Raw genomic sequence first — 18,688 nt, 5'->3', positions numbered from 1 at the left:
AAGGAGGGTTATAACATTAAATAATTATATTTCAGTGCACTTTAATATTATTAAGCTCACGATTAGTTTCACTGACGTCACAAAAACAACAGGTTCAAATGCTCTGGAAAAAATTCTCCATTCATTGAGGTAAATAAAATCGAATTAATGATTCGGATTAATTGAGAATTACCATAATTGATGAATTTTAGATGAAGTTAGGCCTTAATTAGGGAGAGTTACCACCTTTTAAAAATCATGATGAGGGATGAAGTTTACAGAGTTGCGTAAAAAAGACTTTTTTCAACGTCTGTTCTAGAAATTCGCTTCTTAAACCTCTGCCTCATCAATGCCACAATGCCTACCGAGTCAATTCGGCCGAAATTTCTAAGATTACATGAGCACGCTCATATGGAGGATAATCTAAAGTGGCACTCATTCCCCGGTCTCATGAGGGTGAATCAAAGCAAGTGTAGGACAACGCCTCATTAAATGATTGCTCATCCATAAACGCAAAAGATCAATTTTAAGGGTCATCGATAATGAGACTTTTCTTGAATAATAGTGATTGCATTGAATCGTAATCTCACCTCAATCGATGCATGTCACCGAGTAAGCTGATGCGCTAACGTAAACTTTCCATGAAGCATCGCGTAACCACCGCAACAAGTAGTAACCAAATTAACTGAAATTGGAGCAATTAAATCAATGAGCTCAGTATTAATTTTCCGAATAAACTCAGAAACATTTTTCGAGCGATTTCTCATGTCTTTTTGACATTCAGTTGTCCGCAGTTTTTTTACAAGTCAAAAAAATGATACTTAGCGGTAAAATTTAAAAAAAAAAGTTTTTTCATTTAATTAAGAATAAACAAATAAGTAGGTACTCGGATTTCAGCGTTGGCTTCAAAGTAAAATTTTGATCCTAATTAGAAAATACAAAAAGCAAAAAATATGAATACGTCGTATTTGGTTTCAACAAATTGTAATATAAATAAATTAGGACTTAAAATTGCAGGTGAGTGACAGTGTCATACGGAAATGCAAGCGCAAATATCTTACTTAAGAACGTGAAGAGTACCTCATTCTTCTAATGTTATTTTCGGCATCTTTGAGAGACCAAGCACTCTAATAGAGAAAAGCCTTCCTTTTCTTCATTAATCAAATTACCATGAGCGTTATTGTTTCTTTATTCATTATTGGTCAGCATTATTTAGGGAAAACTCCCTCTCCAAACTAGTTTTGAAACACCCAGTAACGCAAGAAAATGAGTGCTAAAGTATCAATCACATAAATCTTACACCATAATTAATGGATTCTGTAATATTACAAGAGGATAACCACCACCTTTCGTATTCTTAGAAGGCGCAGTCGAACAGATGATTAATATTACGTACTTTTATATTAAATAGTATTCACATACTTACTTTATTAGACTCGCAGCTATAATCAGAGGACATGAAAATATGTGGGGATCTTATTCTGCGGTATATGACCATTGAAACTTGGTGCATTTCAATAAATAAATTCGCCAATGTCGTATTACGTAGACCTCCATGGTATTACTTGCTAGTCAATTGCATAATGTCATGCGGATATTTTTTCGTAAACGCCCTAGCTCGGGGTAAAATAAAGGACAATAAGCGAAATGAGTAAATGCGTGAAGATAAATATTGACCGCCAGCTCTCTCCGCTCCTCACCTAGCTTCGAGAGAGGCAGGAGCGATGCTAATGCCAGCGACATCTCTGGGAGATTTACACAACTATGTGATTATCAACGAAAATGTTGGTCAGTTGCTGGAACTAAATAAATCAAAATGAGGCGGCAAGCGGTGAAATGGTCTTCGGGAACTACTTGGATACTCCACACCCAATTAATTAATTATTTCTCCATTTATTTACACAGCAGAAGTGACCATCTCCATCTATTCTATCGCATGGTAAAATAGGTAGGTATTATTTTCCAAAGCACTGAAAATAACGAGTGACAATATATTGAGTCACGCCTACGGGTGCAAAGTTATGTACTCCAACAGTGCTATCCCGGCATATAAAAGTGTTGTTTTGCCGGCCTCGGTAAAGTACTCGCCTGCCAAACCGGAGGTCGCGGGTTCGAAGCCCACCTGGGTAGGTGCTCCCTATTCAGGGCATTGGTGATTGTGTCGTCCTTTGTTAATTCCTCCGTTATAGAGGCTTCTACGTGCTGTTTACGGGGAAGTTGAAAATAAATAAATTAATAAATTTCCGTATTTTCTTAAAGGCATATTTTTTTGTTATTATTGGCCTAAGCACGGAGGAACTTCTTAGATGGGTGCACAGTGAAATACATAATAGTTCCCTGTTAAAATTCCCTGTAGGTAGTCAGGTTAGCAATTTCATTACTAACCTGAACACCTGATTCCTGATTGCGGAGTACTCTAAAGATACGCAAATGATATTTTTTATTTGAAATCAATTTTTGTACTATAAGAGTAATGACCCCTTAAAAGCTAATGGTACGAATATGTAATTCCATAAATGGTAAAGCAGATGAATTTCCGCAACATTTACATGTAGTGTTTGTCTAAACTAAACAATGTCTTGTCAGTAACCGAAAAGGTAGTTGCAATAGGATGACTTTTATTACCTATATTGCGTAGAAACAGCATTCCTAAAAAACAACACAAATGTTTACAGATGTGTAAAATTTCAGAAAGCACTAACCATAAAATGCGTCATACAGTGCTAACAGAGTCAAAATAAAGTATTTTGTGCAAGGCACCAGTACAACAAGAAAGATGCAGAAGCAAAAAAGCTGCGACGATCGACAACTTTCTCAAATAAAACTCCACAAAATTCAGATAAATAAGACCAATTACTAAAGTTAGGATGGTGATTCCAACATACACTCAAATGAAGAAGTTCCTTTTAAAAAACATATGGTGTTTTTATAACGAAACCTAGGAAACACATTAACCTAGGAAAAACATTCTCTCATTTCTTACACCAATTTACAATAGCACTTATATCATCGCAATTCTTCAACTCCATCGCCCATGATAAATGGGCACGATTAATATCCCTCTCTATTAATAGAAGTTTCCCTTAATTAACTTTAAATATTTAACGTCCAATATTTCTACCAACAACTACAAATACCTTTTTTACTCACTCAACCATCAACTCAACCAACTCAAAAATCAACTAACTCTCTTTTTACCGACGATACATTATAAGATTTCAATTCCTAATGGAAAGATGGGCAAAAAATAGACGTATATGAATATTATAACTAAGCTGAGCATATTTATCATCTTTTCAGTGCACTATTTTCCACAAACCAATAAAAGCATTAAAAATCCCTTAAAGTAAATAGCACGGAATGAAGTATCGCGAGTGCAGAATACATTTTATCCGATACTTTGATACGAAGAATTAAAATAAGTGTACGTCCTTCTCAAGGATCTGAATCTCCATCAGACATCCATTGATAGCTTCACGGAAACTGATAGCCACCACTTCCTCCCTAAGGATTGACCGCACAGTCTCGACCTTCCACTTCGTCAAGGTCGTCGGCCTGGACCGGGGCGGGCACTACAGGAATTTGGAGAATTTGAATTATAGTCGCGATTTTCGTAGGGCCTGCTCCATTGAAAAAACGCCAATTTACCGTTTGGATCGTTGGCCCATTTCCCCTCCAGAGCGTGAGACAGACATGTGGAATACATATTTTTTTCTTTTTTCGTGCGAGCAGGAGAATGGAATGAAAGGGGTGAAATAAAAAGAAAAAAATGGCAGAGTGGTATGTCAGAGACGGAAATTATTGAAAACATTAACGAGCAGGTAATATAACATGACGGAAGAGTAATAAATATCATACCATTATAAAGATTACTTTACGATGTTTAGTTGAGGGAAAGATCGGACGAATGAGACTTTTGATTGAAATAATGGCTGAAAGGGAAGTTTTCGGCGTAGTAAATAAAGAAAGAATTTGCTGGATGAGACAAAATAAAGAGTAAATGCTGTGGATGAACCGAATCCTACCAGGGGTACATTTGTATTGGTAAGTGGAAATTTCAACCCAGACTAAGCCAAGGCGTGTAAATTTCTCAGATTCAAGTTACTTCAAAGTAGGGTGGCTAGTTCATTTACTTGGGTGGCTGATTTTTTACCACTTGACATTATTCCGATCGAGAAATCTCGATCTGGGAAGACAGAGCTACTGCGTTCAGGATACTCAAACACTTTAAAAAATTCCTGATACCCCCGACCGTTTTTCTCGTGGCGGTTAAAATTCGATAAATTCCAATGTTTCTCAAGATATTCTCTGTTATTCATTAGGCCCCTTGTTAAGTTAAGTCATTATGTTGATTCAAAAATTTCCAGGCGCTCCTTAATATTGTCTCTGATGAGGACAGCGAGGAAGGAGACCGAAACTATAGGATAAATGGAAAAGATGCAATAATCCAACACAAACATATAAATCCCATGCCAAATACTTTTATTCTAAGTAAGAACGATTTTGCCATGGCTGACTTGGACGGATCACGGAATCTCCTTTGAAAAGATACCGTTTGCTCGCGTCCTCTACAGTCAATCACCGCTGCGTGAGCAACCAAAAATCTGCTATTCCAGATTACCTTCCCAAATCATTACGTAAAAGGCGCACTGTTTCCTGGAATCTTTTTTTCAATGCAAAAATCAAGGTCTTTTCCATATAATTCCAAATAATTTCTACAGGAGAATAAGGGATTGTGAATCTATTCGGCGGTGACTGATGCCGATGTCGGGCAGATTTATAGAAGAATTTTCCAACATTCATCCATGCAAGAGTCATCATACTTGTATTCGGTTAAAAGGAGATTGTAATCTTAAATAGTTTTCCATTGACTTATTTCCCCAATTTTTGACTCACTGAGACGTGACGAATTTTTAACTAGTCCTCATCACTTGATTTTAGTCGTTTTTCTTTAATGATATTATCCCATCACATTAATCTCTAAGTTTTTCCTTTGGCCATTGCTCTCCTTACACTGGGTTTCTTTCGCACTCATTGCCGCATATATGCGAAGTAAGGTTAGAACTTCAAAAAAGAAAATATACCAATTATGGAGATAATACTTTCGGCATCAGCTTAGCCTCATTTGAGACATGAAAAGAGGCTTTGTTCGAAATAAATATAAAAGTAAATCTCCTCAACCCGGCTTAATGCATACCATATCAGACTCGTGAGACTCCACGCAGAAGTAAGATGCTCTTTCCTGATAAGATAGAGATGCATCATCGAATTCGACGTCATTCCAGTACATTTCAAGAGATGAGACGGTTGATTCACCACATGCAAACAGGTTTCAATTTAAATAAACTAGTGATAAAAAACATGCGTTTCGTTCATATACACCTGCGTTTCTTCTTTGGCTATCCACTTCTTGTTCGCAGCGCTGATCACCGCCAGCGGCGCAGCTTGGAATTAAGGCTAGGGGGGGTTTCTGGCGCAAGTAATACTTGGGTGCCTGGGGGTGTGGTATACCCGCCAGGGTAGGCGGTAGGTGGGGGGGGGCCTCCGCCAGAAAAAAAATTAAGATAAATGGTTCAAAATGTTGAGTTTTACGGCCTTCTGAGGGGTATTTTGTTAATCCTCACACTATTCTATAGGCAATATTAATCCAATTAAGTAAAATAGATTTAACTTAAAAATTTCTCTGAGCTCTGGGGGGGGTTTTATCCCCCAAACCCTCCCCCCCTCGCTGCGCCACTGATCACCGCCTCTAGTAAACTTCCGCCTCCTACCTCGTACCTTATCATTGGTATAGTAAATGCCAGTAGCTCTCTATTCCAGCCGCGGTGTCGATCAATAATCCTCAGTACAACCTTGGCCTCATACGATACATAGGAAACAATCCCCGTCTTGGAACCCCGCAGCTTTCTTCTTTTTCCCTATGGGTTAAAAATTTTCACGAAATATGAAACCAGATTCCATCTATATACGCACCAGAGATTAGTCAGAAAGATCGCTCAATTTGTCCTTAATTCTGCAGAAACTCCAATTGGACGTTGCCCGCTCCCGCGACTTTCCTTGTCTCCGCATTTAGTAGATATCTCACAATTTCAGCGAATTATATCTTTCATCCTAAAGGCTATCCTCAATCACAAACATGACTACTTTTATCCTCCAACGAGATAGCCAGCATCCGTTGCGAGACATATCCTCAAAAATTTCCTTCCATCTTCCATTCCCGATTTTTATTACTGATTTATTTCCACAATGACGTAAATGCCATTAATTTTCATGCTACTTGCTCATTCTCTCCGCCCGATAGCTTTTTCGCATTAGCGCAAAAAGTTACGTACCGTGAACTTGGTGAAAACTCTATATGTAAGGGATGATGAATCCATGTGTTTCTTTTGGAGGTGGCAGCACAAAACAGAGAAACAATACACTCGCTGAATGAAAAAATGAAAAAATAATTACGACTAAAATACCACCGGGGCAGTTTTAACTTCCAACTATGTAATCCTCCACAGTGGCGCAGCTAGGAATTAAGGCTAGAGGGGGTTTTAGACGCAACTAATACAGGGGATTCTGGAGGGTAAGTGCGGGGAACCACCCTCAGAAAATGTTTAAGGCAAATGGTTCAAAATGGTGAGTTTTACGGCTTTATGAGGGATATTTTATGAATACTTACATTATTCTATAAGAATTTTTAATCCAAATTGATAAAAGTGGATTAAACTTAAATTAATACCCCAAACCCCCCCCCTCGCTGCTCCTCTGATCCTCCATATTGTCCATGAGAATTTTCAATTTTCCGTTAGGCCTCTTCAATCAAGTACCATTTGCAGAATTATTTTCCCACAATTTTCACGATTAATTGAAATCCGACACATGTTGTATTATTTCGCCATGCCACATTTTGCTCAGCCCTGTGTCCATGTTCTCCCATCTATTTCCGCTCAATACCCTCCCGACAATCTTTCTTCATGAAGGCATATCAACCCCACGCTATACCTCGTCTAAATCACCTTTCCCGCAAGAAGAACTACACAAATAACCAAACAAGCCAAATTCTACGTTATAATACCACATAACCAATCGAAAATTCTGTTTCCTTTTCGTGATAATATTAGGCTCAATTGATATGAGGTGTTTTTGGACCAAGAAAAACTATCGGTTGGAAGCGACCGACGTTTCCAGAGAATAAAAAGTCTCTCGCTACTTGTAAGGTATTGTTTTAATTACGTGCAAGGCGTATGGTGCCTACATGTAGCCGAGACCAATATAAAACAACGTCAGAAGGCGCCATGCTTGGATGACGTACGAGACACTTCAAGGGTGGAATCGAACTCTAAATAGGCACGCGGCGTTGGTTCGCCTTGGGAATATTAACTCGCCGGAGCCGTGCGTGGAGTGGTTCTTGACGCGTGGCAGCCACATTAGTACATGCACATAAATACGTCAGAGCTCCTCTGTTAAAGGGAAAAAATCTTGATTAACCTACACCCGAAGCGGCGGCAGACAACAAGGGCAAGCACACATTGGAGGTGGTAGGTTTATGATTGGAACAGAGCAACGTCAGGATTGCACTTGCATTTAAAAGCATATAGACATAACGCCATTCCTCTGAAATGCAATAATTACAACAATACATCATACACGCTCATTCATATTTCGCATCGGCATCAATTCGATTCGCTCCAAAAACGCGTTACAGGCACTACATGTTCCACTCACATTCACTGGAAAATCGAAATTTCCCATGAAGCACACCGATAAGGATTTAAAAAATAATTCTCATTTAGTTTAAAATCTAAGTACTTCATGGCTCTTACCTGCTCGTTTGGACCAAGAATTTCAGGATTAACACATAAGATGTATGAATACGCAAAGCGATTAGTAGTATGCGACAGAAATTTTAAGTACCCACTCGATTCATTAAGTAGGTACCTACTGTTAGTGGCGGATCTATGGGGGTTCTAAAGGGGCTATAGCCCCCCTCTTGGGTATCCAATTTACACTAGATGGAATGGTAATTTTTTCCAACCCCCACTACTGCTGGAATTTTTAACCCCACTTAACATATAGTTGAGTGTGTAGGACGATGTTACGGGATGGTAAGGTATGCCTGGGAAAAGCAAGAAGAAGTGGTCTATGGATATTTCATATATATATATTCGTATCCAAGTTGACTTGCCCTCGTACTTTTCAGGAAATATCCTAACAGGCAAAAGCAGCAAGTTATTAATTCTCAGGTTACTGGTGTAAGTTAACTGGGTACATTAAATACCGATACATGTCCAAAACAGTTCATACTACTAGATATTTATAATGGCCTATATAGCTATCCTTGAAATTTGTCACACAAAGCATTAAGATAACCGCTCCTTGACCTAGACAACCTTAGCTTTAAGGCCAAGAGCAATTCCTAATAAAAATGCATCTGGTATAAAGATAGTCATCATATATTTTGGGAGCCATTACATTAAAAGATATAGATGCAGTGACATCAGGGCAATCTATTTCATATCTCATTAAATCGAGACTTCTGATATTTATGGAATAAAGATTAAAAAACGGTATTTAGCTGTCGTTCATTAGCAAACTATTTGTCAACTGTGGCCATTTTCCGCTTGATACTAACTTTTGATCACACCATTCATGAAGAGACAATGATTAACTACATTACCCAGTGTAATCCACCGCAATACAAGAAAATAAAATACTGCTCATAATATATTTCAAATTTAGGCATTCATTTCTTAATGATAAAATTGAATCAATACACAAAGATTCTTACTTATTAAATAGTTAACAACTACTTTAAGTCGACACAGCGCAATCAATTAGTGATTGAAATTGCTTCCACTATTTAAAAATCTCTCAACTACTGTATTTGCCGTTCCTTTCTTTCGTTTCATTATTTTAACGTAAGATTAACACTTGATTTCTTCATGCGGATTTATTGATAGGGCTGAGACATTTATGCCACGGAATTTCGAGTACTGTTTACATAAGCGGTACAAGGTACCAAAGCGTATACACACGTCGATAGACAAGAAATATTCACCGAGTGCGCATTTTCGTCAAATAAATACCAACTTTTTTGCTGTCACTTTCGTTTTAAGGTGCACAAAATGAAGAAAAATAATAATTCATAATTACAGACTCTCACAACATAAATTGCATGCAAATGATCTAAATAGAGAATAGACTTGAAATTATTATTATCAATTATAAATATGAATAAAATAGATTATAATAAATAATTTTTATACTGAATAAACAAATAACAAAGCACATCGTAGACCGTTCCAACGCTGGGTTTTATATGATATGACGAAGTACATATATTATTTCATGAAGTCCAATATTCCGATACACAGCGGACACTTGCTATGGACTTGATGTCACAGAAATATCTCACAAGGACCTACGAAGGACACCGCAAGTATAAAGAGAGGATCATCCATCACTCGAAATGTTAATGACCTTGATCTCGTCAATCGGATACGAGAAAAAAAGGAAACACGAATTTAAATGAAAATGCATAAAATCGAAAAGAAATATGAAAATTGAAAACTACCATATGATCTCCCTTTTATCTTTGAAAGGTCAAAGCCTATCACCATTTCAATGAACTTCACCCTATAAATGCGTCGCGTTGAATGGATAGCAAAAGAAGCATAAATAAGCATTTGTTTTGCAGGCTTGTGGATACATTCTACCAGGTTTGTCATTGACCTTAATATATTAAAATTTGACCAATTTCATATACATATAATAGTATCCAGGTACATATCCAAGCGGCGGAGCAATAAGCTGTGACTTCTTACGGTACGCTCATGTAAAGTTATTATTTATTCAAATATGTGGTATAGTTTAGTTTGCTCTCTGACGAGCGAGTGTTATTTAACAATATCTCTGTGAAATTTTCAGAAATGGAGGGTAAAATAGTTGTCTTCATCGGTGTCATACTCCTTCCTGTTTTATGCGGTCAGTAAATTACACAAAATTTTGCTACATCTCCCAGAGCGCAATTGAAGTAAAATGCTCCATAAAAATCATAAAATACGTACTTTATGATCTCTTTGACATTTAACACCTTCCCCGATGTTAAATAATATCTTTTCCTTATTACCGATTAAAAATTCAATTCATTTTCATTACCTACAATCATGAGTCCAGAAATTGCTTAAATTGAGGATTTGCTTCAATATCTGGAGAGACTACCTATTTTATGCCCTATGTGAATCGCCACATAACATAATTAAATGGTATTGCACAGCAAAATTTACCACGTGAATAATAATGGCTATTTCTTATAAAATTTAATGCTTAAATACTGTCTATATAGTACTAATCCTAAGAAAATGTACTTCACTCAATGTGGCCAAAATTAATTTTATTTGAAAAGATAAAGGCTAAATTTAACAGAAAATTTAGAGCAAAGACATTAATGAATACACAATGACATGATCATCGATGAAAATATCTTAATTATGACTAACCATGGGCTTACGTTGTTGATGCGTCATTAGAAAAGCAAGGATGGCTCAAAATAAAATTAAGTATGTGTTTCATATTATTGATTAGGTACCTGAAGTTGTTGGTGGTTATTGTGGTATTCCCAAGTGAAAAAGCTATTTTTTCTGTAATTCACAGGGAGTGGTGCTCACGCTCAAAATAAGCTAATGGTGTGCTATTTCAACACTACAAATACGCTAACTCCTGAGCATATAGACTGGAACCTTTGCACCCACATGATATATAAAGCTGCTATTTTGGAACACTCCACAAATCAAATATCTCTCATTGGAAGACGGGATGGATCGGACGAAAACGGATACAAAGGTGAGAATGAGAGCAATGGAGCAGACTTACCTTGTATTTTTGCATACCAACTTACTTAAATGATTTGGCAGCAATATCAAACTTGCGTACAGTATCATCAAATAGCTTTTACCTACATTTATTTCTATCTTACACAATCTCCAATAAATTCAGTTATTGAAAGAGAGTTTGTGGCATAAAATGAAACGCATTTTTCAGGAAAACTGGATATTGATTTTGGAAACAAAAACCATATTTATGTGTATTTCTTTATTTTGTAGCAAAGTAATTATGTCCATAAGCTCATCGAAAATATAATTTCTTCATAGGATTGCATAAAAGCACTTTGGATCTCAGGAAGCGTTATCCTAGACTCAAAGTGCTCCTGGCCGTTGGCACGTGGGACGATGGTTCACTGAAGTATTCTCAGGTGAGATGCCAATATTTTCACAAACGGGTTTGATACCAATCACATATGTAATCCAAAAAATATCATTAAGCCCTTAACGTATATTAACTGAAGTTACGATTGCTATTTATTTACATTTATTATTGCCATTTAGATCATCGTAAATTTAAGTATGCCATAGAATTGATACCATAAATACTATCAACGAATGGCCATTTTCGGCCATGTAAGAGAGGCAATTATTACAGCGTAGTAACCCTGAATTATAGTATGTTGGTATGCTCTACACGAAAATGGGCAACTTTTGTGTAGTTTCTTGCTGAAAAACAATGAAGAATTGGACTCCATCGATCTCTGATTCAAAACTTTATCGCATAAACATAAATGTTTCATAAACGACTAATAATTGATAATTGATAATTTACATATTTTGCTTAAATCTCTTGATGGGTAGTTACCATTTTAATTGACTAATAGCCTGTGCAACGCAGATATATTTTTATTGACATAGGAAATAACTTTTAAATCAATTTATGTCAATTTCATCCGTGAAATTCATTTTCAGTGCTACTACTTATTCAGGGTATGGTATTTGAAGGAGGCGACCGACAGCTTAGGTCATTTGCGCCATGAGAGAAGGGTAGGTAAGGAAGGGTGGAGAGAAACCCGGCGTCGGCATTAGCCTGCTCTTAAGGAAAGGCGCCAAGGGGACCACTACTTTTTCATTCCGGATTAAAAAATATTAATAACCGATATCACCCGAGAATAATTAATAGTGCGTTAGAAGTGGTGAATGTACTAATACATTTACCCTCTAAGAAGATTACGATCCATTGTAATACTACATTTAATTTTTAAAGATAACTTGGATCTAAATCGCTACGCGTACGTTCATAAGACGTTACTCCTAAAATATAAATAACATTTTTTTTAAGAATTGAAGTTCTTATTTCAAAATTAAATATTTAAGTGTTAATGACGCTGAGGATAGGGAATGAGTGAATGCTGGAGTCTTTCAGGATATAGCGATGGAGGCGGAGAGGTGGACGGAAATGAAAAGGAATTAAGAAGTGCCCCAGGTGGGTATTATCGGGGAGGAAATATTATATAGATGACAAAGAGGAGACGGTGTGAATTGAGAAAGTATTGAGTGGGGATGGTATGTTGAAAACTGAGCTACAGGGAAGAATTTTAAGAATGTAGGAACAAAGCAGTTTTACCGTTAAAAATGAAAGGGAAATGGCCATCGTGTATATTTAATAAAGAGAGACGCATCAGAGTATACCAGAGTACAGTTGTTACTAAAATTTTCCATGTAATCCTGTCTCTCCAGGTAGAATACCTTTATTAGTAATCGAAATAGTATTTATAGCTTTCAAAAGACCGGAAACGAAACCTCATAGATCAGCTCATATTATAACTTATTCATCGCGTCAGCAAGTTAAGTGAGTTAACGGTACTTTACATGCGGAAAAAACAAAATTTCATTATTTATCACTCGAAGTATCGTCGAAAAAAAATATTACCGTTCATGAAAATTATTTTGATTTTCTTCCAGATGGCGTCTACAGGCACTGGAAGAAGAAGATTCGTTGTTAGTGTTTTGGATACTTTGAAACACTATGGATTTGATGGCATGAGTCTTGATTGGGAATACCCTGGACAACGAGGAGGCGGCCCTGAGGATCGAGTGAGTCTATACATACAAGAATACAGATTGGGTTAGGAGCACTCAAAGAATTAATCAAAGGATTTCTTGGTCCTTAATATCTGGAATGACCCATCTTTGGGGATAATAGATGGCTTCCTTAGAATAAACACCGTAATTTTGCTGTATAATGCTCTCGACAAATCACACGTCTTTTGAGAGCCTGCGCCAGTTTTTAATCACTGTTTATCACGACCAAAATCGGGTGCTATTCTAAATTAAAAATGTCCGAAGACAGAAAAATACGAATGACTGTTAAAGATAGAAACATAAAATGTTTTACTAATTGGTTTTTCGTCAGATTTGGCAATCATATCAGGGGAGGAGAGTACACGTTAACCCACAAAGGCCTAAGACTGGAGCGACTTTTGAGTGATCATAACTAGCCTTTTGAGTGATCATAACTAGCCCTTAACATCGGATTATTCCCTTTGAATGATTGCCAAGTCAATCGAAAAATCAGTTTCGGACATTTTTGATTTTTCCAAGTTATTTTGCCATTCGATTTTTCCTGCCCTAGGAAATTTTCAGCTACGGATGAACAGTGGAACATTTTTTGGCATGGCTCATTTGAATTTTTAGGCTCAGAGCTTCCGATTTTTCATAAAATGCTAATCAATCTTCAGCAGAATTCCCTAATACTCCCGTATTATTAGGCGTGATTAATGCGTTTGATCAATTACAATTAACATTTATTTTTCAGAGAAATTACGACCTACTGATATCTGAGCTCCGAATAGAACTTGACAGACAAGGTCTCATCTTCAGTGGTCTCCTTCCACAATCAAGACATTGGCTCGAGAGCTACGACATAGAGTCAGTGAAAAGGTAAGCTCATAAAACTTAAATACCGGGATTAGAAGGTCGGAGATCCAAGCATTATTACTTCATAATCTAAAATCTGAACCTTCATAAAAAATGAGAAGTTAATATAAATTAACCTAACGAATATTGCTAGAATATTAGTAGGTTTAAAATAAAACGTATGTTATTATTCTATCACAATTTTGTACAAGATAAGCTTTCCTTGCCACTCTATCGCACTCTTTCATCTCACACCGGCTGATACTGCCTCGCAATCACATTTAAATTTGCGTTATCGAGAAAATTATCATTAGGTTCCATTGGGTGATTGTTGCTTCCTAAATTATATCAAGCAGGAAACTATTTCTTCAAGAGGCACTCGATTAATAAGCGTCTGAATTTGACTTAAATATATGAAATAAAAACACTGTATAAATGCCATCAACATCAAGGCTAAAAGATAACATGAAATGTGATTGATGAACATTTTCAGGCCGAGTCAAATTTAATTTACTTGTTATTCATGCATACTTTAACCTTTAATATGGCCAAAAAATTAACAGATTCAAGGTTTTTGAAGGGCTTCGTAACGTAACCTAGTAAGGTACACTTATAATTGTGCGGAACATTTTCTTCAACACGAGGCATTATACCAGGTGTATGAAATAATAAAGCGCCTCTTAGTACTCGGATTTTCCTGGCGATTTGTCATCCCAAGGTAATTAAGTCAATGTCCGCTCTCACTCATATCACGGGAAACGGACGAAACCTCTCGATGATTATAGAGAGAAAATCGCAAGAACTACCCAATCCAGGGATCAACCCAGTGGATACATTGGTAGAATAGCCTAGTAATAAGCCCAAAGGAGGACGAAACCCATTCAGTCAGCTTTGCAGGTCCAAATCCTAAAGGAGTAAGGTGAATCCAGATGACTGCCTGCCCTGAAACAAGAAATTTTCCTTCAGTGAGTAATAATGGTTTTCCTCTTTACTTTCAGGAACTTTCATTTTATATGTCTGACCACCTACAATTACTGGGGACCCTGGTGGGACTACAACGGTATAGCAGCACCTTTGAGAGAAGTGGTATGATTGCATTAATGTCTCTGATACTATTACCCTAAACTTACTTGGAGTTCTTAAGTATAAATGTTCGTAGTTTTCTTAAATTATTTAAACTATACCGATTAGGAATTTTAAATATGACTACCGAGTCCTCCACATTGTCAGCTCATACTCAAAATATGCTGCTCATTCTCCTTTTAAAAAAATTGGCAAATTTTCACTCACTTTCACGTTTTCCATTCATGAAAAGACTATTGAGACACTTACTTAGCTTATAGCAATAACCTTGAAATACTTAAATTTTCTACATCGACTTTACAATAATTACTTATGCTCTAGTTTTTGTTTTTTTATTAAAAATATTTATTCCAATACATGTATGAAAATCTCTTTGAGATTCTAAGCCTCGAGACGATCGCTACTTAATTTTCCTCTAGATATAAAGTTATTCCAAATTCAACCAGAGCGTCAAATACGATAACTTTGCAAATATAATGACAATATGAAGTAAAACAATCTTTTCAGGAAACATCAGTAAACTTATATCTGGCTAAAAAAGTACCCAGAGAAATGATTGTAGTCGGAATACCAGCATATGCACAGACGGGAACCCTTGCCTATGCATTCAAAAATCAACGTCCTCAAATAGTCGTGGGACCAGGTGAAGAGGGACCGCACAGCCGTTTTCGAGGAAGGCTCTTCTACGATGAGGTATAAGAAACTAAAATTTAAAAAAAACTATAAGCACTAAAATTTGAACATTTTATAACATATGAAAAAATTACAAGCATATTACAACAACAACAATACAAGCATGAAAATACCGGCATATTCGTTTACCATTGAAAAATATAAATTATGGCTGGCCATGTTTGTCCTTGATTGGCGATTGTTTTTACATCTACGTCGGTCTACAATGCTATTATCTTTTTAGGGAATAGTGATGAGGTATAGTCCTAATCTCTAAGATACAGAGTTCAAATCATGACAAAAAGCCGCATTAAGATCCACGGAGTGGTTTCGTTGATTCTTTGTAATGTATTCTACATGATGCAATGCATGTTCGCGGAGGTGAATTTTAATCCTCTGGTGCATGTTGGTGATGGTTCATGCCCTGCCAAATATCTCTGTTGGTTGCTTGCTAGGTAATATGTAGATGTAAAACCAAAAAAAACCTAGGATATTATTAAGACAATTAACCTCCATTTATTTTTCTACCTTCAATGAATAAATTATACATTCTAAAATGAATCATCCTCTCAGGTCGTGCATATGCAGCGTGATTCTCCAAGCGAGTGGACCGTTTACAAAGATGAACCCTCGCAATCGCCATATGCCGTGAAAGGGCTTCTCTACATCACATACGACGACCCTATTTCAGTGGAACGTAAGGTAGGACTATATCCATGCATAGACATTCATTGCAATTCAATGCAATAGGGCAATAACTGTTGATACTTTGATGATCATAAAATTTATTTTCATTAACTACTTAATTTTAATAGAAAAACGCAACGTGTAATCCAATGAAATCTAGCGAGACATTTTAAAAATTAGGTTGAATAACTGGGTGAAATGCATCGAATTAATAATTTCAGAACTGGAATGTGATGGATGCATGTGAAACAAGCAAAAGGTTTCCCAGCTTGAGTCACATTTCATAATGTTGTGAAGAAAAACATAACTTTTTAATTCATTCGAAGATCTATCTTCACTATTTAAACCGCACAAAAGGACAAATTCTGGTTAATTAATTCATTAGGAAATTTCTCGCAAGCAAATGTGGGTATTTTATTTCGCATTGTACATTTTTAAATAAGCTATTCAAAATATTAGCTATCACTAGAAAGTAATCTAAATATTTTGGCACAATAAATTATATTATTGCCTAATAAATATGATAATAATTCAAATTTGGATTAATGATTATGATCAAAATACGTTAATATTTCTAAGATATTTTTTTCTGGCTCAAAAAAATGGCGAAAATAACTTTTAGCGTCTAACTCTTAGAAAAATTAGCATACTTCGAATTTAACATGAATAAATTATTAATTATTCGCTTTTTGTATGGCATACTGGGACAAATAGTGTATAACTGGAACACAAACTTTTAAAGTCAACTGACTGACAATCAGTGCTTGATTTAAGTAATATTCGCGTATTTAACTTTCCATTATTTCAGGCGCATTTCATCCAGAGGAAGGGTTTAGGAGGAGCAATGATCATGACAATTGACAGCGATGACCACAGAGGAACTGGATCCAACGAAACAACCTTTCCGCTGACGCGCACGCTGCACAGAATCCTGAGAGGGAATCGCGAAGATGAATAATAAAGAATCTTCTCATCAAGACTACCAAGAAAACATTTCATATTTCTCACCTCATCAGTGTGAAAATCCCTGATCAGCTGCATGCGCGGTTGTTGAAAACCGATTTGTTATAATGATAGGGTTTTGGATATGTTTCCAGTTCGGATGTTCAATCGGCTGATTTGTCTTATCCTGCAAGCAATTCAAGAGCACCGAGTGCACATTTACCTAAATCGTGATAAATTTTATAACGAGCTTGGACAACACAAAAGCTCTCGAAAACTTCAAAAAAGTAACTACGATAATTGGAGATCACGACCATTATTACCTGATCTGTTACTTCAATGTTTGATATTACCCTATCAGGTTTGGGGATGCTGATAATTTTATTTTAACGTAATCACCAAAACAATCAATGAAACCAATTGCTTTCATGTATAACCTAAACGAATGATTATACTGAATGATTCCTAGAGCCATTCCTTGAGACAATTGAAATTGGAATAGATAAAAAATAATGAAGCACTTGTGTGTGAACTCAGTGCTCAATACTTCATTTAAAATTTTGGTTCTTTCATATATCACGGCTTCTGACATGGTATAAAATGTATTTTTTATCGGAGTAATAGTGGGTACCCTCGATACTCAGCATTTTAAACAAGAAAACAGCTTATCCATAAATTAAAAGCATCTAAATCAATTCGAGTAAGACGTTGCACTCAATAGAATTGACTATTTAATTAGCTTTTCTCTTTTAGTTAGATTAATATTCTTTCTATGTGCATATGGATGTAAATTATAAATAAATAAGTTGCATAAACATAAGAAAATTTTTAAAAATTCAAATTGCCACCCATAATTACCAATGAAAGATAATGTAAATTTTTCCAATCAAAAAAATACACGACGTAGAAACTGCTCTTCGGAAGGCAGAATCAAAACATCTACAAGCATCATATTACATGTGTAGAAAATACCATTGGGCGGCGAAAAGTTATGGCACCTGCTTCGAAACGAAACTCGACCATCTTGCCCCGACTGGCTGAGGAAGCATATCGGGGGCACGGAGGAGTAATCACGCCTATCACCTCCCAGATATGCCAGAGTCAGGTGTTCCACTTTGGTTGGTTCCGCGCGCGAATCTTGACGCCGAAATCTGACACATCCCTCGTTCTTTCTCTTTCAGTCTTAGCCGTGAACCCCTTCAACATTTAAGTAACAAGGTGGTGAGTGCAGTGAGAACGGCAGTGAGACACTGCGATCCGATAATTACTCAGTTTCAAAATATAAGTTACGAACTTTTTTAGGTTATCTATGCTAGAACGAGCAGTATAATGACTTTGACAATGAAGGTTCCATCTGTCAAAGCTAGGTATGCCGAAGGTAGGTATGAGAAGCTAGGTACTATTTCCCCATGGCAATTAAAAAACAAGGTCTAATAAATGGCAATCAGTTCCAATATCTTACAATATAGGATTTAAGGTAAACAAAGATTCAGAATTGAAGCAATAGTAGAGGTAAAATTTATAGTTGTATAATAATTCACATAACTTTCCCAACGTTTTCGAAGTTTTTTCCAGAATGTCGATTACCTAAGCAT

The 18,688-nt window shown here is 36.4% G+C and overlaps 1 protein-coding gene across 1 annotated transcript; it reads left to right on the top strand.

Annotated features, from left to right (window-relative positions):
* Nucleotides 1-9,674: 9,674 nt before the first annotated feature.
* Nucleotides 9,675-17,872, top strand: LOC124153173 (acidic mammalian chitinase-like). The gene is made up of 10 exons (XM_046526277.1): nucleotides 9,675-9,792; nucleotides 9,895-9,951; nucleotides 10,621-10,809; nucleotides 11,118-11,218; nucleotides 12,756-12,887; nucleotides 13,609-13,733; nucleotides 14,708-14,795; nucleotides 15,300-15,485; nucleotides 16,038-16,166; nucleotides 16,960-17,872. The coding sequence occupies exons 2-10, from the start codon at nucleotides 9,897-9,899 to the stop codon at nucleotides 17,107-17,109; spliced, it is 1,155 nt and encodes a 384-aa protein (XP_046382233.1). The 5' UTR covers nucleotides 9,675-9,792; nucleotides 9,895-9,896; the 3' UTR covers nucleotides 17,110-17,872.
* The last annotated feature ends 816 nt before the right edge of the window (nucleotides 17,873-18,688 follow it).

This window comes from Ischnura elegans, chromosome 1 (assembly GCF_921293095.1).
Source record: "Ischnura elegans chromosome 1, ioIscEleg1.1, whole genome shotgun sequence".
Taxonomy (NCBI): Eukaryota; Metazoa; Arthropoda; class Insecta; order Odonata; family Coenagrionidae; genus Ischnura; species Ischnura elegans.
This window is presented reverse-complemented; position numbering and strand designations above follow the sequence as displayed.

Coding starts and splice junctions, on each gene's coding strand:
- LOC124153173 (XM_046526277.1), top strand. CDS start 9,897: ATGGAGGGTAAAATAGTTGTCTTCATCGGTGTCATACTCCTTCCTGTT. Junction 13,734..14,707: donor GACATAGAGTCAGTGAAAAG/GTAAGCTCATAA, acceptor CTTTACTTTCAG/GAACTTTCATTTTATATGTC. Junction 15,486..16,037: donor GAAGGCTCTTCTACGATGAG/GTATAAGAAACT, acceptor TCATCCTCTCAG/GTCGTGCATATGCAGCGTGA.